This window comes from Chiloscyllium plagiosum, unplaced genomic scaffold (assembly GCF_037043375.1).
Source record: "Chiloscyllium plagiosum isolate Xiang-an unplaced genomic scaffold, Cpla_swu_hap1 HiC_scaffold_18, whole genome shotgun sequence".
Taxonomy (NCBI): domain Eukaryota; kingdom Metazoa; phylum Chordata; class Chondrichthyes; order Orectolobiformes; family Hemiscylliidae; genus Chiloscyllium; species Chiloscyllium plagiosum.
In genome coordinates, this window is record NW_028270156.1 from 54,469,735 (window position 1) to 54,491,641 (window position 21,907).

At 40.9% G+C, this 21,907-nt stretch overlaps 1 protein-coding gene across 2 annotated transcripts in view; it reads right to left on the reverse strand.

The window, feature by feature from the left end:
- The window catches only part of LOC122557888 (transmembrane protein 80-like), a 14,401-nt gene extending 2,727 nt beyond the window's left edge, over positions 1–11,674 (reverse strand). Inside the window, exons 1-4 of one of the 2 annotated variants that reach the window (XM_043706073.2) lie at positions 11,662–11,674; positions 8,273–8,366; positions 8,086–8,178; positions 2,248–2,449 (exon numbers count right to left, since the gene is read on the reverse strand). In XM_043706073.2, coding sequence (XP_043562008.2) covers positions 2,248–2,449; positions 8,086–8,178; positions 8,273–8,288 — 311 coding nt within the window. In that variant the 5' untranslated portion in view covers positions 8,289–8,366; positions 11,662–11,674. Of the gene's footprint in view, positions 1–2,247; positions 2,450–8,085; positions 8,179–8,272; positions 10,408–11,661 lie in introns of those variants that run through there. The other variant, XM_087996657.1, reaches the window with a different exon arrangement.
- Positions 11,675–21,907: the final 10,233 nt, after the last annotated feature.

Here is a 21,907-nt window from a genome sequence, read left to right on the forward strand (position 1 = left end):
GGAAATGGGAGGGATGGGGGGGAAATGGGAGGGATGGGGGGGAAATGGGAGGGATGGGGGGGGAAATGGGAGGGATGGGGGGGGAAATGGGAGGGATGGGGGGGGAAATGGGAGGGATGGGGGGGAAATGGGAGGGATGGGGGGGAAATGGGAGGGATGGGGGGGGAATGGGAGGGATGGGGGGGGAAATGGGAGGGAGGGGAGGAGTGGGGGAGAAAATGGGAGGAGGGGAGGAGTAGGGGGAAAAATGGGAGGAGGGGAGGTGGGGGGCAAATGGGAGGAGTGGGGAGGGAAATGAGAGGAGGGAAATGAGAGGAGGGGAGGAGGGAAATGAGAGTGGGGGAGGAGTGGGAGAGAAATGGGAGGGAGGGGGGAGGGGGAGGAGTGGGAGAGAAATGGGAGGGAGGGGGGGAGGGGGAGGAGTGGGAGAGAATGGGAGGGTGGGAGAGAATGGGAGGGTGGGAGAGAAATGGGAGGGAGGGGGAGAAATGGGAGGGAGGGGGGAGGGGGAGAAATGGGAGGGAAGGGGGAGAAATGGGAGGGAGGGGGGAGGGGGAGAGAAGGGGAAATGGGAGGGAGGGGGAGGAGTGAGGGAGAAATGGAGGGGGGGAGGAGTGAGGGAGAAATGGGAGGGGGGGAGGGAAATGAGAGGAGGGGAGGAGGGAAATGAGTGGGGGAGTGGGGAGAAATGGGAGGGGGGGAGACACGGGGGGGGAGACATGGGAGGGAGAGGGGGAGGAGAGGGGGAGGAGAGGGGGGAGGGAAATGAGAGTGGGGGGAAGAGTGGAGGGAGGGGAGTGGGGGAGGGGGAGTGGGGGAGGGAGGGGAGGGGGAGTGGGGGAGGGAGGGGAGGGGGAGTGGGGGAGAAATGGGAGGGGCAGTGGGGGAGAAATGGGAGGAAAGGAGGGGGAATGGGGGAATGGGAGGGGGAGTGGGGGAATGGGAGGGGGAGGGGAGTGGGGGGGAATGGGAGGGGGAGTGGGGGAATGGGAGGGGGAGGGGAGTGGGGGGGAATGGGAGGGGGAGGGGAGTGGGGGGGAATGGGAGAGGGAGTGGGGGAATGGGAGGGGGAGGAGAGGGGGAGTGGGGGGGGAGAATGGGAGAGGGGGGAGTGGGGGAATGGGTGGGGGAATGGGAGGGGGAGGGGAGTGGGGGAATGGGAGGGGGAGGGGAGTGGGAGAGGGGGAATGGGAGAGAGGGGAGGGAGGGAATGGGAGGGGAGGGGAGGGAATAGGAGGGGAGTGAGGGAATGGGAGATATAGAGGTGAGTGAGGGAATGGGAGGGAGGAGAGTGGGAGGGAGGGGAGTGGGGGAATGGGAGGAAGGAGAGTGGGGGAATGGGAGGGGGGAGGGAGTGGGGAAATGGGAGGGGGGAATGGGGCAATAGAGGGAGTGCGGCAATGGAGGGAGCGGGAGGAGGAGTGGGAGTGAATGGGAGGACGAGTGGGAGTCAACGGGAGGAGGAGGAGTGGAGATGGTGGTTTGGGTAGTGGTGGTGGGGAGTGGGGGGAATGAAAGGAGGTGGATGTGGAATGGGAAGAAGCGGTATGGGAGGAGGAGGACAGGAGAGAAGTGTGAGGGATGGAGGAAGAGGGGAGGGAATGGAAAGAAGTGGAGAGGAGAAGAGTTGAGGCTGGTAAGGAGAAGAGAACAGAACAGAGGGAGAGGGATGGAATGAGAGAGGAAAGTTTGGAAAAGAGAGGCAGGGGAGAGGGTGGATAGAGGAATGTGTGGAGTGGGAGTGAAGGTGATAGAAATTCAGGAGGTAGAGAGTGAAGAATTGTGAAATGCAAAATCTATGGAGCAAATACCTACTGAAGCTGGATTGAATTAGAATTTTGTCAACTTAAGTCATCTTGAAGCCAAATTTGAAGTTTTATTTTTATCATTGAAGATGTTTTATTCTGCATCTAACCACTTATATTTGTAACCTGGCAGTACTGTATCTAACCATTCTGTATGCAATCTTGTAAAGCAGCAAAGAGGATATTTATTCAACAGCTAAAAACTTAGTATTCTAAAGTTGATATTCAAAATGGAAACTTCATGTTCACAATCCTCACCTAAGGCATATTAAAATGATTGCAGAATATTTTACTACATTTACAGTTTTTACCAGGAATCTAACACTCAAAAGATCCTTATTGAAATCAGTAGGGATACTTTCACTACGGGCGGGGGGTGGCTGGTGAGTGACAATTAATAGTTAACACTATTCTCAATATCACTGACTGTTGATCAGATTACCTGGTAAGAGCTGAAACAGCAATTATGGCCAAAATCCCCTCCAATCCATAGGTTACCAGGAGAAGTGCATTTATTATTACATCTGCTTTCAGCACATAGGTCTGCCACAACAAGTAGTACAGAGAAAGCATCACATTTCCAATCGTCAGGACCAGGCTAGTAACAATCGGAACCTCTTCTTCAGTCAGGTTACCTTTAAAACCTGGGGAAATGACAGAGATTTAAACAAGCTTTAACACTAAACAATAAAATAAAGCACTGCAGATGCTGGAAATCTGAAACAAAAAAAAAATTGGTAGGAAAACTCAGCAGGTCTGGCAGCATCTGTGGAGAGAAACAGAGTTAAGATTTCTTCAGTACAGCTTTAACACCTCAACTGTGGAGACCTTTCAAGGTCACATACAAAATCAACTCTATCAGAAACAATTCCTGAAGCAATCACATGGCCGAATGGTTTCAGGTTCGAATTATGCCTGTGCTAACTGACCTCATTTCAAATTTGGAGCATGATTTATCTCAGCATTGATGAACTAGGGAAGGGAAAAGTTCCTGATCCTAATGAAACAGGTGGATTTGTAAATATTGACTTTTCAAAAGTCAAGCACAGATGCAATTGTTCGATTATATATTTTCAAAAAACATAGGCTATGCAAGGTGCTACCCCAGTTTATCACACTATTTTTACTCTACAGTACTATGATACTGGCAAAATGTAAAATCAATATGTAAAAAACCCATGTATTTTTATTTTTGTACTTATTAAAATCATGGTCTAATTTGAGAAAGAACTGTTTTGAAAACCAGAGATTTACAAAGTGGCTACATGTTTTGAAAGCCACTAATTTAATATCTATTTTGACCTCAGTGTGTGTAATTGCAAGTTCCAGCAATGAGCTGGAGTCCAAGGTTGTTTACAACTAAAGCTTCTAGTTGCTGTGGAATAGTGGACACTTATTCATGATAAAGGTCCTCTACCTACCAATAAGTAGCTGAACAACTTGGGCTGTGAATAAGATAGAGGTAGGCAAAAGCCAAAATCTCTCTGTTGCAATGAGTCACATTAAACCTGAAGAAAACAAGCTTATCATTCCTTCATCAGCTGTTGCAAGTCGTGCCTTTGAATTAGGTAAGTTGGAAACCCTTTAGAAGAGAAGCAGCCTCCCTAGGTGTCTCTCACAACCAGAAAAATGTTGAGGAGAAAAATGTTCAGATCAGCAAGAACCAACCCAACAGATTTTGCATACAAAACTACGAAACTGTTTTTCCACTTTTCCTTTGGCTCATATCTTTTATCCCTTAATGTCTGTGTCTGTGCGTGTGTGTGCGCAAGGGAGAGTTTATAATGGATTTAGAATTTTAATTTGTACAGTTTACATGTAGCTAGAATATAATTTGCTGTAATAAAGTGATTTTTTTTTAAGTACAGAAACCTTGTCTATGTTTTCTATCAATCAGTCTGAAAATCAGGAAGTTTGGGGATTTTGCACATTTAATTTTTGTGTTGATTCCGGAAATAGCAGGAATTGATTTCTAGTGCACTACCCCAGAGAGGCAGAAGAGTCATTACAGCTTGTTTGACACTTTCGTTGTTGGAATTCTAAGTCTACTATTTCCATAATCTTTATTTTAACCATTTTATTGCTTAGCAAGAGTTAGGGAAAGATGTGACTTTGCAGGTCAGGACTGATCAATGGTTCCTTAAAATTATACATCTTCCTTATATATTGCATCATGATCAAATAGAAAAGGTTGCATGCTTCTATGACCCTAAATGAAGTGGAAAGCTCCCAGAAGGACTAATATGCAAGTAATTTTCCAGCCAAGCTCAGCTACTGATCAATCTGTTTCAGCTTTAAATATACACAAGGACCCATGGCAAGGAATTCCAAAGACTCCCATTCCTCTAAGAGAAGAAATTCCTCCTCATCTCAGTCTTAAGATTGACACCTGTTTATTCTGAGACTATGCCCTCTGGTCCTAGACTCTCCCATGAAGGGAAACATCCTCTCAGCATTTACCCTGTCAAGCCCCTTTAGAATTCTATATTTCAATGAGATCATCTCTCATTCTTTTAAACTCCAATGAGTAGAGTCCCAACTTAGTTAGGCTCAAGACATTTCCTACCATATCAAGGATCATCTTAGTGATCCTTCTTTGAACTACCTCCAGTGAAATGACATACTTCCTTTCAGAGTTAAACTGAAACCTGTTATTGAAAACTTTCCTCTGGAACCAGAAACAGCAGAGATATTATGCAGAACATCAACAGTTTTTCTGGATGTTGTTCAAATAATCAAAACCATTCATATCATTTTGAATGAATATTTATTATAATGAAGCTGCAACCCTTAAAATTCTGTTGAATCAATATGTAGGCTCTGCCACACTCACTAGCCATTTTCATGGTTGCAGAGGTACCATAGGCAGCCTCTTCTCTACTGTTGTGTAAGGAATATGTTTAATTTATTTATTTCTCCTTGTACTGTGAATTTGCTGTGTTCGTGAGCAAAGCAATAACAGATAGTTTGTGTTCTAATGGGAAATCATAGGTATTCAGTAGGTGGTAAATAAAATCACTTAAATAAATTGTATGAAACTCGATATTTATAAAAGACAAAAGGTAAAAAGTTACGACAATTCAGAATGATCAATAAGATTAGAAGTGAGTCTGTCTCTGGAATGTACAGCTTATACAATAGACAAGAAAACGTAAAGATGGAAAGAACTGCAGATGCTGTAAATCAGAGTCAAAAACAGAAATTGCTGGGAAAGCTCAGCAGATCTGTGAAGAGAAATCAGAGTTAATGTTTCTGGTCCAGTGACGATGCTATCAATGGTGTTACCAAGAACAATTTAGATTTGAAATTATTGGTATGTCCTATCCTTTATTAATTGCAAATCTCAGGATAAATTCAGGATTTCTCCAACCATATTTGGTAAAAGTAATTGATTTCCATTGTTCATAACACCATCAATATGATTATTCACTGTGTATCATTGGTCTATTGATGTAACAATCATTACTCACTATGTGACGGGAAATTGAAACACTTAATTATGGGATTTTTCTTTTCTTCATAACTGTTTTATTTACTATTTTTCCAGTGGACTCAACGTTTGATAATTTAATGTCTCAGAAATCATACTACATGATGCACAAGCATGGACCTCCATGTTTACCAGAGCTCCATCCAAAAGTACATTGATCATTATGCCCTGTAAACATTCACTGAATATCCTTGTGCTTATTCTGTAGATGTTGAGCAACATAAATATAGTGAATATAGTTTCTGTTAACCTTCTTGTGACATGCCTTTGTGAGGTAACTCTTTTTGGAGTTGTAGTACTCTATCTTTACATATCAACAATTGTGTTCAATGTTGTCCTAAGTACCACTTCATTAGTCTTTACTACTATTGCCTGCTGTCATTGGAACATTCTGTTTACTCAACTGTAGCTTATTCACTTAAGTCACATTTTGCCATGTCCACGGACAATGCTATTTCGCAAGCAATGCTAAAAGTTAGTTTTAACAAATGCATTTTATTTTGTTATACCACAAACAAATCTGCCTCACAATGCTCTCTTGAAACTCTAAAATTACAATGAATGGACTGTTTTTAGACTATGATAAACTCTCCAATGTCTTCATTTGACAACTGAATCCTGGTTCTGATACAATAGCCTCTGAAACCAATAATTTGGGATTGTTGTGCTATTCAAGTTGACTAAATATGTTCGTCATGTAGCATATCCTTTGGCATTGTAGGCATGGATAAATTCTTCAGCATTTTTCTCCTTTATAGGTGTTTGAGAATATTATTAGCAGTGAAAACAAAATCTCTAAACTCGCTTCGTATGGACTCTCAATCACAGCTATATTCTCCTCGTCACCCAATAAAAGCTGTTGATGCAGCCACCTAGAGTATTCAATGGTGATCATAGAGTCATAGAATTCAATAGTGATCACAGCATGGAATCAGACCCTTCGATCCAACTTGTCCATAATGACCAGATATCCTAAACTAATACAGAGCTGGAATTTTTCCCTTTCTTAGATTACTTGTGCTAAGGCAAGTTGTAGCATAAATAATGCCCTCATTAAAATCAATCAAGTTAGCAGAAATTATAAATCCATGTGCCAAGAAACCTTGATATACCAATGCAGTCCATTTGCTGATATTATGCAATCAATTGTACAATGGCTTCTCAAAATATTAAAAGTATACTTCTTGTTGTGCTTTTTCTCAAGCTAAGTATAATTTTAATAACATCCTCATGAAACCCTCACTGTATCACAGAATGTAACCTGAGGATATAAAAGCCTCAGAACGTTTTATCTTGAAATCACTTGAACATGACACACTGCTGGAAGCATGCTGCTCAGATGTCATCCAATAGTTTAAACAGCCCAAACACGAAGTACCTGAGAAATGCAATGTTTGTACATAATAGTTAGCTGTAATAAAGCTGTGTTGGATTCTTCAATTACATGATATCCACACCCAGATTTTCATTACAAGGAATAACATAAGCATTTCTTCAAATGGTAAAACACCCTGCTCAAGGCAAACTTGCATGTCTTGAGAATTCAACTACCAATTATTTTTAGAAAGACACTCCTTTTTCGATGATTAGGAAAATAATGAAGCATTTAACTATCAGTTTATAAAACTAGCTACCTGAAATAAAGTTTATTTCCTGAAAAAAAATCGAATTTATCAAAGTTAATAAAAATATAAAGATGATTAAAGCCACTGATCTACAGTTTCCACTGAAAACTGGATAAACATATGGAACTTAATCCTCAAAACACTGAGCAATACAAAGACACATACAGACTAAACCAGTTACTGGAGTTCTGACAAATCTATCACATGGTATGATATCTTTTTTTATATGCAATGAACAATGCAATAGTAAATCTGCTAATATTCATATTAACTATTAAATTTTGTGCATATCTATCAAAACTCAAAGCTAGAATTACCCTGATACACAATGCAAACATATTTGAAACTTGATTGGCTCAAAGGTGATCCACAGCAATTTCCTCTTTAAAAAGAAAAAAAACTATAAAATAATTCAATCCAGTTGTTCTTCAATTATATAACTTACATTCTCCTGCAGGGATGCAAACAATCTTGGGAAACTTCAACCATAACAATTAGTTCCAAACTGACCTCAGAATTTCTAAGCACGCAACTTATAAATCAAGTGAGGTTAAACTGTGACTGTTAGAAATGCAGATTCAAGGTCCAATCAAAACAGCTACAAAGTTGATTGAGAACAGGTAATGCTCATTGGACTTTGTAATTTAGTTCATGCTTTTGAGGGCCCTTGTGACAGTGGTAGTGTCCCTACCCCTGGACCAGATGGTCTGGTTTCAAGTCCCATCATGAAGTGGGTCATGACAGGTTGATTTAAAATATGTATAATTTGAGTATTATTGTGGTGAGTTATAAATGTTTGAACAAGATTATTAAAACACAACTGGGTTCTTCTTACCTCCCTTATTTTCCCTTTTTGATTTCTTATTGTTGCACTGTTGTGATGGGCAGTGTGAGAAAAAAGAAAGCTGGGTTCTTTCCCCACGGAGGGCTGTCTTTAGGATTGGGAAAAGAGATATGTGCAAACTTGTGTTTGAGCTAAACTATAGTTTTGCATAAATCCAGGTAAATCTCTCAAGGTATTTTGCTGCTTAATTCAACATTTGGATAATTGATCTATCAAACAAAATAAAGCTCCAATAAAAATTGTTACCATGCTTTAATTCCAGGCTACCCGTCGTAACACCACAGAGGATCAAAAAGGTTATAACTTAACACAACATCTTACCAAAGTATAGCCTTATCACTTCCAGAATTAACATGAGAATCAGAAGACTCAGATCAACAGCCAGGTAACCATCTGGAAAACTGAATACCTGACCTGAAACATGAAAAGAAGATAATTGCTGGACTTCGTATTTTAAATGTCATGATTATAAATAGTTGTAAGAAATACTTAAACGTGTAAACCTTACTTTTGTAGATAATCATTAGCAATGTGGCGAGAAAATAAAAAGAATAATAAAACACATTGAAGTAGAAAACCACCTGGAGAGGGATGGAGGAAAGCTGTTGCAATCTAGTTAAGGACTACAGTTGCAACAAAAACTATGAATATTATGATATTTGATCCTCTAAGATTGTCTGTATCCCAGGTTCTCATCTATTTTCTGATTTTCATCTGGAAATTATAAAGAGATAAATTGGATTACTAAGGTCTAAATTTTAAATCAGAAGACAATTTTCCCAAATAATTCCAGACTTATGACTGAAGAAAAATTATAATCCAGTGAATGTTCCTGGGAAAAATTCTGTTGCATATTGTCTGAATTGAAATCAGAAACCTAAGTGCAGAAAATGCTTTACAACTTGACAAGACATAAAAGGTCTCAGTTAATGCACAGTTTAACAATTGATTTGTTTGGATTTCTGTTGAATTTTCATCACCAAACAGCAAAATTCAGAAGTCAAGTAAAGGCATGATTCCATCCTAAACTCTGCTTCCATCCTACTGTCAGTCCATGTTGTGAATTCACTGGATTGTCAAAATTTCTGGGTAGTCAGTGGCTCTTCTATCCAATAGCATTGTTGTGAGCATCTTCACAATAGGAAATGCCAACTACCACCTTCTCAATGTCAACTAAAGAGGAGACAATAAATACTGGCCTTGTTCATGTGCACATAATGCAATTTTGAGAAAGTTGATAAAACAAGGTAATCTAACTTGCTTCAAATTATAAACTGTTCTCAGCACCTTTCATACAAAAGTACTAAACCACCAGTGACTGAAAAACTTTTGTCCTTGTAATAATGTCACAATGAAATATCATCTCATACTTATACCCTAGTTTAGTCAAAAATGCTAAGAATTCAATTCTGCATTCTTTAAAATAGGATGTCAATATTAATTTCAGGCAGGAGACTGTTCAATCAATCTATCAAAGAGTATCTGCACTTAATACTATAGATTTTAAATACAAAAATTGCAAAAGGTGACAAGGTGAGATCTGTTCGAAGTTTTCAAAGTCATGAGCAGGCTTGATAGAGTAGATGGGGAGAAACTGTTCCCGCTTGTAAAGGAACAAAGACATAGACTTAAAAGTGATCTCCAAAAGAAACAAGGTGAAGTGAGGAATATCTTTTTCACTCAGTGAGTAGTTAAGGTACAGAATGCACTGACCAGACTGTGGTGGATTCAGGTTCAATTGAAACATTCAAGAGGATGTTGGATGATTATTTGGATAAAAACAATGTGCAAGGGATGGGGGACAAAACAGACATTAGATACTAGGTAATGATGCTCATTTAACGAGCCAGTGAAATCACAATGGTTGAATGGCTGCCTTTTGCACTATAACATGTCTGTGATAGTGTAATGAATAAATGAATCCCCATGCGTGGATACCATGTGCAGCAGGGAGGATGAAGTTTAGTCTTAAGTCTGTGCTTAGTTAAAGTTTATTAACCAAGTTGGCAGACCTGTTGCTACAATCAATCTTAGCTTTACTGTTTTGAGGCGGGGAAAAGAGAGCAGCCAAGATTCCCCCTCTCAGTACAATGGCCCTGGTGGGAAGTGCATCAGCTAGCAGCAAGATTGGGTTTGACTCTCCATACTCCATCAGTCTGTCGCCATGAACTAGAAAGGATCAATAGCTTATATTTATATAGCTCCTTTAATAAATGTTCCAAGGCCCTTCTCAAAAATAAACAAATGTCAGGTAGCAAAATAGATATTATGGGAAACTGGTAAAAAGTTAAGCCTCCTGAAAATCCAATAGGATTCTGAGGTTTACACAAACAAAATAATCCTTTGGAGCAAAATGGTGGACAACTACCCTGACTGTGGGATCAATTAGCATTGCTGAATCCCCACATTCAATATTCTGGAGATCACCATTGCACAGAATTTAATTGGACCAGCCATAGAAATACTGTGAATACATGAGTATGAATACATTTCAAAAGCTGGAAATTCTGCAGCAATGAACTCATCTCCTCACTGCCCAAAGCCTGTACACATATATAACGCACTCATGAAATATGTGACAATTACTTTCTGGAAGTCTGGATGAGTACAGTTCCGACAAGTTAAATTATCATCCAGAATAAAACAGGCTACTTGAGCAGAATCCAAACTATCACCTAAAAAATTCACTTACCCCCCCCCCCCAACTCCGCTACTAGTGCACAGTGACAGCAGTATACTGTTGTCAACATGCGCCGCAGCAATTTTCTAAGGCTTCTTCCCTGGCTGGAAGTGGGTGGGTCAAAATTCTGGAACTCCCTCTTCCTTCACAGCACTGTGAAAGTATCTGCACTAAACAAACTGCGTTAGTTCATTAAAGCAGCTCAGAATCACCTTTTGAAAGACAATTATGAAATCCAACCAATGCTAACCTTGCCAAGATTTTTAAAAGTTCACTCATGGAATGTGCACATTGTGGCAATGTCAGGATTTATTACACATTCATAATTGTCCGAGACAGTTAAGAGTTAACCACAGTGAATCATAGTACAGTGCAGTTAAAGGGCAATTAGCCCATCCAGCCATTATTCGACCATTTACCATGGCTAATCCACCCTGTCTACACATCCCTGGACACTAAGGAGGCAATTTAGCAAGGCCAATCCATACATTCTGCACATCTTTGGACTGTGGGAGGAAACTGAAGCACCAGAGAAAACCAATGTAGGCATGGGAATAACATGCAAACTCCACACAGTGACCCAAGGCTGGAATCGACCCTGGGTCTCTAGCATTCTGAAGCAGCAGTGCTAACCACTGTGCCAGTATGCCATGTGTCTACAGGTACATGCAAGTCAAACTAGGTAAGGATGACAGATTTTCTATCCTGAAGGTCATTAGTGATACAGCTTAGTTTTTACGACAATTGACAATCGCACGGACACCATTAAGCCAGCTTTTAATTGCAGATTTTTAAAAATTCTATTCAAATTTCTGCTATGGGGAGTTTCAAACTAATGTCATTACCATCACCATCATAAAAGGTAGGGAAACTCACATCACAGGGATTAATAAAGACTGCAAGATTTAATAAGAAAGAAACAATAACTGAGAGAAAAAGATATTACTTAAAGATGTGTGAAGTCAAGAAAATGCAGAAAGACAAAGTGAAAGTCTGAAAGATAGAACGTATTCCTTCCAAAGAATTTCCCCTTAATTCACACAGCAGTAGATTCTTTCAATCACCCCCACTAATCCGAAATGTTAATTGTCTTTGCAAATTGTAGAATATATATTGTATAACAATTCCTAATTTTGAGAAATGTTTTGTACTACAAGATAACACTTCATAATGGCACATGGTTGCACATATTATTCAACACATATTCCAAAGGATACAACAGCAGCTGATTTCACTGTAAAAAAAAGAAAATAAAAGTGTAAAACTTGCATTTGATATTGATTAGTACCAAAATACTAAATGAAAAGAAATAGTTTGTTAATACACTTTATCCAATGCACTTCATGCGACATTTTTAAATTTATCATAACTGTTCAGTAACGTCACCAATAGCAAACCTATAACCAAAGACCATTCTATTGTTCTTCAGCTCCAAATGCAAAACGTATTGCTTTAAATCAAGTTAGTCTTGTATGAATATTATAATGACTCTCGCATTTTTCTTGAGCTTTTTCAGAAAATAATTTTCTTCAAGCAAGTCGCTTCACTCATTGACATGCTGCAAATATCTCTGGATTTATCTTTTTGCACATTAGGAAAGGGTTCATGTCTGATGTAATTTCCTTTGTACTGCAATGATCATGAGGAACATCTAGGAAAGAGGGTATTGGGTACTGTATGTGAATTTGTATACTGTCCTTCAACTTGCCTCATACAAACATATGAAATAGGTGCAGGAGTATGCCATTCGGCCCTTCGAGCCTAACCACTATTCAATATGATCACAGCTGATCATGCAATCTCAGTTTTCCATTCCCCTTGATCCCCTTAGCCGCAAACTCCCTCTTGGATATATCTAATGAACTCGCCCCAATGGCTTCTTGTGGGAGAGAAATCCACAGGTTCACAACTCTGTAAGTGAAAATATTCTTCCTTATTTCAGTCCTGAAAGGCTTACCCCTTATTCTTCGACTGTGACTCCTAGTTCTGGACTTCCCCAATATCGGGAACATTCTTCCCACATCTAATCTGTCCAATCCCATTAGGATTTTATATGTTTCTATGAGACTCCCCCCATCATTCTTCTAAATTCCAGTGAATACAAGCACACTTGATCCAGTCTTTCCTCATATGTCAGTCCTGCTATCCCGGGAATCAGTGAATCTTCGCTGGACTCACTCAGTAGCAACAATATCCTTTCTCAGACTGAGAATCCAAATCTGCACACAATACTCAAGGTGTGGCCTCACCAAGGCCCCGTATTACCGTGGCAACACATTCTTACTCCAATACTCAAATCCTCTCACTTTGAATGGCACCATGCCATTAGTTTTCCCCACTGCCTGCTGCACCTGCATACGAACCTTCAGCGACTATTCCACCATGACACCCAGGTATCGTTGCACCTCACCTTTTCCTAAACTGCGACCATTCAGATAATAATCTGCCTTTCTGTTTTTGCAACCAAAATGGATATCCACATTATATTGCATTTGCCAAGTATGTGCCGACTCAGCCAATTTGTTCAAGTCGCCCTGTAGCCTCTTAGCATCATCCTCACAGCACACATGTCACCCTCTTGTGTTTGGATATATTGCATTCACTTTGTCCAAATCATTAATGTGTATTGTGAACAGCTGGGGTCCCAGCACTGAACTCTACTGTACCTCACCTGCCACTCTGTAAAGGATCCGTTTATTCCAACTCTCTGCTTCCTGTCTGCTAACCAGTTCTCTATCCATGTCAATACATTACTTCTGATACCATGAGCTTTCCTTACTAACCTCTTGTGGTTACACATCTAGTGATTCATCCTTGTCCACTCTACTGCTCAAAAAATTCCAGAAGTTTTATCAAACTTGATTTTCCTTTAGTGACTCAAGCTGATCAGGACCGATTTAGTCACCACTTTCCAAATGCTCAGATATTACATCCTTAAAGATCGACTCCAGTATTTTCCCCACCATCAATGTCAGGCTAACCGGTCTCTTGTTCCCCATTTTCTCTCTCCCACCTTTTTTAAAGAATGGGGTGACATTAGCTACCCTCCAGTCCACTGGAACATTTCCAGAGCTTACAGAATACTAGAAAATGATCACCAATGCATCCACTATTTCTCAGGTCACTTCCTTAAGTACTCTGGGATGCAGAGCATCAGGCCCTGGGGACCTATCAGGTTTTAATCCCATTAATTTCCCCAATACCGTTTCCTAACTAATAAGGATTTCCTTCAGTTCATCTTTCATGCTTGACCTTCTGTCTCCAAGCATTTCCTGAAGGTTATATGTGTCTCCTTAGTAAATACAGATCCAAAGTATTTGCTCAACTGGTCTGCCATCTGTTTGTTGTCCATTACGAATTCACCAGTCTTTCTCTTCACATATCTATAGAAGCTTTTGCAGTCAGTTTTTATGTTTTCCGTAAGCTTGCTTCCATATTTTATTTTCCCTTTCCAAATTAAACCCTTTGTCCTCCTGCTGAATTTTAAATTTCTCCCAGTCCTTGGGTTTGCTGCTTTTTTTGCCAATTTATATGCTTGTGCTTTGATTTCAACACTATCCTGATTTTCCTTGTTAGCCATGGTTGAGCTACCATCCATTTTACACCAGAGATAGGGATGTACAATTGTTGAAGTTCATCCATGTCTTCTTTAAGTGTCTGCCATTTACAACCCACCATCAACCCATTAAGTATTCTTAGCCAGTTTATCCTAGCCAATGAATGCCTCATACCACAAAATTTAGCTTTCTTTAAGTTCACAGAACAGGACCTCAACCAGACAGCTTTATTTCAGAAATTTACAAATAGGATTCTGGATTAGAGCTCTCTTTGTGTCCTCTGGTCTGCCAATTTTGTTTCCTTTGCCATTTCCAAAAATATTTACCGAGGTTTATAAAGGTAAAGTCGCCACAGTCTTCCCAGACCATAGGGCTGTTCTCCCATTAGAGGGAGATGACTTACCCTGAGGGTCACCACATCTCAGGTAAGGGATAAATTGAGAAAAAGAGTTCTTCATGAGAACTTCAGCCGCTGCGTGAACTGAATCCTATCCCGTTGGTGTAATTTTCACCAACCAGTTAATCATAATGACAACGAGGTTTTCTCTCCCCCTTTCCCACCCCTCTCAGTTATCAGAGGAGTCAAAACAATTCTCAAGCGTTGTTGACATGCTGCAGATAGCGGAGGGTTGCCGTTGCCGTTGCCTATGGAACTAGAGCCTAGAGTCATCGCCTCCTCGAACATATTGGGATATCGGAGGCTTGGGGTGGTGCACAGTCTTCTGTTTTAAATTAGTCTGTTATATGAATAAGCTGAATCCCCACGTTCACATTTGTACAAAAACTTGAAATGCCTTAAAACAATTAATTTCATAATGAGCGAAGTTGATCTCCGTAAAATTAAAACTTAAAGTATTTTACAAATCCAAAATTATAACTCAATCTTATTATGGAAAACTTATTTGGGGAGATGAAGAGGACTTGGTTGCGATAGCAACGCGTTCATTGCTCCCTCACCTTTCCGTAACACCATGCCTTCGACAGACGGGTCCTCCAGTATCCCATCATTCTGTGCACGGTCACGTCAGACTGTTACCTCAAACTGTTGGAAGATCGCCCCCTAACCGAAGGGATGAGTTGGAGATTCCAGTATTGGACTGGGGTGTACAAAATTAAAAATCACACAACACCAGGTTATAGTCCAACAGGTTTAATTGGAAGCACACGAGCTTTCGGAACAACGCTCCTTCATCAGGTGATAGTAGAGGGCTCAATCCTAACGCACAGAATTTATAGCAAACATTTACAGTGATGTAACTGAAATTATACATTGAAAAATTGATTGTCTGTTAAGCCTTTCATCTGTTAGAATACAGTGATAGTTTCACTTCTTTCATGTGTAAATCACAAAACACTTTTTTTTAAAGTTGCATTCTCAGGTTAGCTATTAACAATGGTGATAGCTAGACAATATGTTGAAGGTGTTGGCCCCCTGTGTTCTCTGTCTATGCCATGAAGTTTAGATTGATTCTAATCTAAAATGTGAGATAACGGAGTTTTACATAAATTCATGCAATTTTTGATCAAAGTACAATGTAACCCTGCAAGTACAAATTCACCCCACAAAATATGTGTGTGCATGTGGGTCTTTGTCTGTCTCTGTGTGTGTCTGGGTTGGGGGTTGTGAGTGTGAGAAAGTATATGTGTGTGTGTAGTGAGTGTAGAGTGTCTTAAGTCTGTGCGGGGTGCATGTCTGAGTGTGGGTGTCTGTGTGCGCGTCTCTGTATCTGTGTCCCCATGTGTATAGGAGTGCCTGTTTGTGTGTGTATAGTGCAATGGTGGTTATTTGTAATGTGACATGTCCCGGTTGAGGCCCTCCCTATGGGTACCGAACTGAGCTATCAGCCTCTGCTCGGTCACTTTTCTCTGCTGCCTATCCCGAAGTCCACCTTGGAGGATGGTCACCCGAAGGTCCGAGGCTGAATGTCCTGGACCACTGAAGTGTTCCCCAACTGGGAGGGAACCCTCCTGTCTGTTGATTGTTGTACAGTGCCCATTCATCCGTTGTCGTAGCCTTTGCTCAGTTTCCCCAATGTACCATGCCTCCGGACATCCTTGCCTGCAACGTATAATATAGACAATGTTGGCTGAGTCACATGAGTACCTGCCATGTACAGGGTGGGAGGTGTCCCCAAGCGTAATGGTGGTATCTATGTCCACACTCTGACACGTCTTGCAGCGCCTACCATGACAGTGTTGTATGGAGTTGTCCTGATTGCCGGGCAGCTTGCTACGAACAATGATCTATTTGAGGTTTGGTGGTTGTTTAAAGGCAAGTAGTGGAGGTGTGGGGAAGGTTTTGGTGAGGTGCTCATCCTCATTGATAATGTGTTGCAGGTTACACTTCATTGTTCAGTATTTCCCAAGAGCTGAAAAACTACACCATGTTCTTCGTGATCTGCAACACAGTATTACAGTTCACATGCTGCAGATACCGGAGGGTTGCCGTTGCCTATGGAACTAAACCTAGAGTAATCGCCTCCTCGAACATATTGGGATATCCGAAAGCTAGTGTGCTTCCAATTAAACCGTTGGACTATAACCTGGTGTTGTGTGATTTTTAACCGTAGGGAAGGCGAATAACCATTAGCATGAAAGAATGAGAACATGCTTCTGGAGTTGAGTCTGGATATTTATAATAGCTAAAGCTTGTGCTGCGATATACTAGGTTTATCTTTTTATGGTCAAGTCTCTCCACCGGAAACATGTACAGCACAGGCACCTTTGTTTATGATGTGGAGGTGCAGGTTTTGGACTAGGGTGGACAAAGCTAAAAATCACACCAGCCTAGGTTTATAAAACAACCTTGGTTATCCCAACATCAATTATCCAAATTTTGGTTTATCCAGACAGGATCTTCAGGTCCCGAAGTTTGAGATTGGAAACTGGATTCCATCACTACCTGCAGAAACTCTCTTTCCAAGACAGACTGCTTACCAGTGAACTCAGCAACTTCGCGCCCACTCTGGCTGTCATGTCTAGCTCCTGCAACGGGTTTCCAGAAGGGGGTGGAATTGTTGTGCGAGGACCTGAAGGTAGACAGTGTTGCATCCACTTTGTGTCTCGGTCCTGGGACCATTTGTGCAAGCCACAGTTTCCAGCCGGCAGCAGTTGACGAAGCGCAGGGCTGGTGATGGCTAAGGAGAGAGACCCAAAGGAGAAGCAAAGGAGAGGAAAGGAGGTGACCTCAGAGTCTGGTTGAAGAGGCTGTAGGTGGCAGCTTGGTGTACATCTGAAGGAGGTCTTCCCACTGGCTGAGTTGTCTCTGTCTGGTGCAAGTGGTTAAATATTAAATTAATTCAAACTCCTGTTCATGTTAACTTGATTTAAGTTAAAAATCACACAACACCAGGTTAAATTCCAACAAGTTTATTTGGAAGCATGAGGTTTCGCAGTGCTGCTCTTTCATCAGTTGGTTGTGGAGTGTAAGACACAGAATTCTGTGTCTTATGATATAACCTGGTGTTGCGTGATTTTTAACTTTGTACACCCCAGTCCAACAACAGCATCTCCAAATCATAACTTAAGATATTTACCTGATTCTGATCAGTTATCCAAATATTCGATTATCTGAACAAAATACTCACTGCCCGTGTCATTTGGATAATCGAGGTTGCCCTGTATTTGAAAGTACAACCCTTCAGCGTGCTGCTCCTTCGTCAGGTATCTAGTCTGGCATGATACCCAGGGCAAAGAATTTACATGTAAAAGATCAAAATGTCACACAACTGAGGCGATGTATTAAACAAACCTAGATGGCTGTTAACTCTTTAATTACTTAAAATGGGGATGCAGGTTTTAATTGATATGTAAATCCCAGAATTTCTTTCAAGTTACAGCCCCAAGATAACAATGTTTTATCAATGATAAAAAAGATGACATCTCAGTTCAGACAATGCATAAAGGTGTGAGGTTACAGTCTGTCTGTATCCCAAGCTGGAGTCAGACTGGTTTTATTTCCAAAGTAGGAATTTATAAAATGTCACATTTACTGGCTGCTGACAGATTGTGAACGTTTTGAACAAAATAGAATGTTTCTGCAAATACAAATCTGCACGTTCAAATTCACCCATAGACCTACATGTGTTTGTGTATGCACATGCGTGGGTGTGTGTGGGAAGTGAGAGAGAGTCTCTGTGTGTGTGTACATGAGTGACCAAGTGTATCTGTGCACGTGCATGCTTGATAGAGTGTGAGCACGTCTGCCAGAGTATATGCCCATATACACATACACAGTCAGTCACTCATGCTCCTCCTCCCCTCCAAACCCTCACCCCCCCCCACCCTCAGATACACACAACAGCGCTCCATCAGAACTGCACTAAAGTGGAAGGTGTTGGTGATTTTTGATTCAGTAGTAACTAATATATCAACTTCTAAAATACATCAGTCTGCTTAGCTTTATTGCAAAGTTCATCAGCAACCTCTCATTGTCAGTAAACAGTAATGGATGTGCTTTGGAGTAATGCAAATTTAGTTTTCCAATTTAGTTGCTAATGTAAAAAAAATTAATTTAAATATCTCCAGTTTATTTCCATTAATTTTCAAACTTTGTCTGTTACATACAGCTTCTTCAATCATCATTCTAAAGTGCATTGATCATGCAACGTTCTTTTGATAAATTAAGAGTAATAGAATCAAAGGTTGTGGGGGTGCATAATCTTATTGCATTGGGGAGCAGGTGCGAGGGGCGAATGGTCTTTTTTTGTACTGATTTTGTAAACCCATATGTATTAAACTTTGCAGTACTGGATTTTATTTCTTGTATGTATCATATACATGTGGTACAGTATTACATTTCTTCATAAGCTAACTTTTGCAAACTTAGTCTTCATATCGCAAGTGACAATCTTACACATTGTTTCCCATGTATTTGAGGTGACACTGCAAATAGCCAATTTTTTTAAATTCAAAAGTAAATCTCATTTAACCTTTCCCCATGAACTGAACATGCTGATATCTTTCTTATTGTATTTACTAATTTTAAAAATTTGGGCCTGCATCCTTCTCTCAAAAACATGGCTTTAACTCACACCAACTCTTCCCCATCCATGTATGCTTTTCTTCTCCTGGGCTTATAGCCCATACTTCATTCATATCTTGGACTGGCCTCTCCTTAGGTCTGTAACTTCCTACTGACATGTTTCCTTCGTCCCTCTGCTGTATCCAGTACATGCCACTTGGCTTTGCCTGTTGTGTCACATTTACTTTGCAAATCACTTGGGAAAGTAAACTTTTAACAAAAGCAAAAAAAAAGACCAGTTGGCATAACAGAAAAAAAGTAGCCAGCACCAGAGATCTGGGTTCAATTCTAGCCTCGAGCAACTGTTTGTGTGGAGTTTACATGTTCTCTCCGTGTCTGTGTGGGTTTCATAGAACATAGGCCCTTTGGTCCTCGATATTGCACTGACCTGCAAAATTAATCCTACACCATTCCATTATTATCCATATTTATGTCCAATACCCATTTAAATGCCCTTAACGTCAGCGAGTCTACTACTGTTGCAGACAGGCCGTTCCATGACCCTACTACTCTCTGAGTAAAGAAACTATCCCTGATATCTGTCCTAAATCTATCACCCCTCAATTTCAAGCTATGTCCCCTCGTGTTAGCCTTCACCATCTGAGGAAAAAGGTTCTCACTGCCCACTCTATCTAACCCTGCCCCATACAAATACAATAGGTGCAGGAGTATGCTTCGAGCCGTCTCAATTAAGTCACCTCTCAACATTCTTTTCTCCAACAAAAATACTTTCGGTTCCCTCAGCCTTTCCTCGTAAGACCTTCCCCTTCCATACCAGGCAACATCCTAGTAAATCTCCTCTGAACCCTTTCCAAAGCTTCCACATCCTTCCTATAATGTGGTGTCCAGAACTACACGCAATACTCCAGGTGCAGCCTTACCAGTGTCTTGTACAGCTAAAGCATGACCTCGTGGCTTCCAAACTCAACACCCCTCCCAATAAACGCCAATACACCACATGCCTTCTGAACAACCCTATCAATCCCTGCAACTTTCAGGGATTTATGCACCTGGATACTAAGATCTCTCTTATCTACACTGCTAAGAATTTTACCATTAGCCCAGAACTCTGCATTCCTGTTACTTCTTCCGAAGTGAAAAACCTCACACTTTTCCACATTAAGCTCCATTTGCCACTTCTCAGCCCAGCTCTGCATCTTATCTATGTCCCTCTGTTACCCACAACATCCTTCGGCTCTATCCACAACCCTGCCTATCTTCGTATCATCTGCAAATTTACTAACCCATCCTTCTACGCGCACCTCCAAATCATTTATAAAAATGACAAACAGCAATGGACCCAAAATCGATCCTTGTGGCACACCACTGGTAACTGAGCTCCAGGATGAACATTTCCCATCAACCACCAACCTCTGTCTTCTTTCAGCTAGCCAATTTCTGATCCAGACCACTAAATCATCTTCAATCCCGAAACTCTGAATTTTGTGCAATAGCCTATCTTGTGGAACCTTATCAAATGCCTTACTGAAGTCCATATACACATCAACCACCTTACCCTCATCCACCTGTTGTCATCTTTTAGAAGAACTCAATAAGGTTAGTGAGGCACAACCTACCCTTTACAAAACCATGTTGATTGTCCCTAATCAAATTATTCCTTTCCAGATGATTATAAATCCTATCTCTTATAACCTTTTCCAACGTCTTACCCACAGCTGAAGTAAGACTCACTGGCCTATAATTACCAAGGTTGTCCCGACTCCCCTTCTTAAACAAGGGAACAACATTTGCTATCTTCCAGTCTTTTGGCACTATTCCTGTTGAGAATGATAATATAAAGTTCAAAGGCAAAGGCTCTGCAATCCCCTCCTTGGCGTCCCAGAGGATCCAAGGATAAATGCCATCTGGCCCAGGGTTTTATCTATTTTCAGACCTTCCAAAATTGCTGAAACCTCGTCTTAGTCTACCTCAATCCCATCTAATCCTGTAGCCTGTATCTCCGTATTTTCACTAACGTTGCTCTTTTCCGATGTGAATACTGACGAAAAGTATTCATTAAGCACTTCCCCATGTCCTAAGATTCCACACATAACTTTCCACTACTATCTTTGATTGGCCCTAACCTTACTCTAGTCATTCTTTTATTCCTAATATACCTAGAGAAGACTTTAGGTTTTCCTTGATCCTATCCGCCAACAACTTCTCATGTCTACTCCTGGCTCTTCTTAGCCCTCTCTTTAGAACTTTTCTGACTAACTTATAACTCTCAAGCTCCCTAACTGAGCCTTCACGCCTCATCCTCCAGGGAAATCAGGCCTCTTATTCAGCCTCACCCGATAGTTCAAACCCTCCAAGCCTGGCAACATTCTTGTAAATCTTTTCTGAACCCTTTCAAGTTTCACAACATTCTTCCTACACAGGGAGATCAGAATTGGTTAAGCCACTTTTGGAATATTGTGTGCAATGTCCTGTACAGCAGGAATATGACCTCCCAACTCCGATACTCAATGCTCTGACCAAAGCATACTAAACGCCTTCTTCACTATCCGGAGACCCTACTTTCAAGGAACTACGAACTTGCACTCCAAGGTCTCTTTGTTCAGCAACAGTCCCCAGGATTGTACCATTAAATGTATAAGTCCTGCCCTGATTTTCCTTTCCAAACTGCAGCACTTCGCATTTATCTAAATTAAACTCCATCTGCCACTCCTCGGCCCAATGGCCCATCCAATCAAGATCCCGTTGTCATCTGAGGTCACCTTCGCTGTCCAACAACACCTCCAATTTTGGTGTCATCTGCAAACTTACTAACTATACCTCCTATGCTCACATTCAAATCATTTATATAAATGATTGGACCCAGAACCAATTCTTGTGGCACACCACTGGTGACATGTCTCCACCACCACCCGCTGTCTTCTA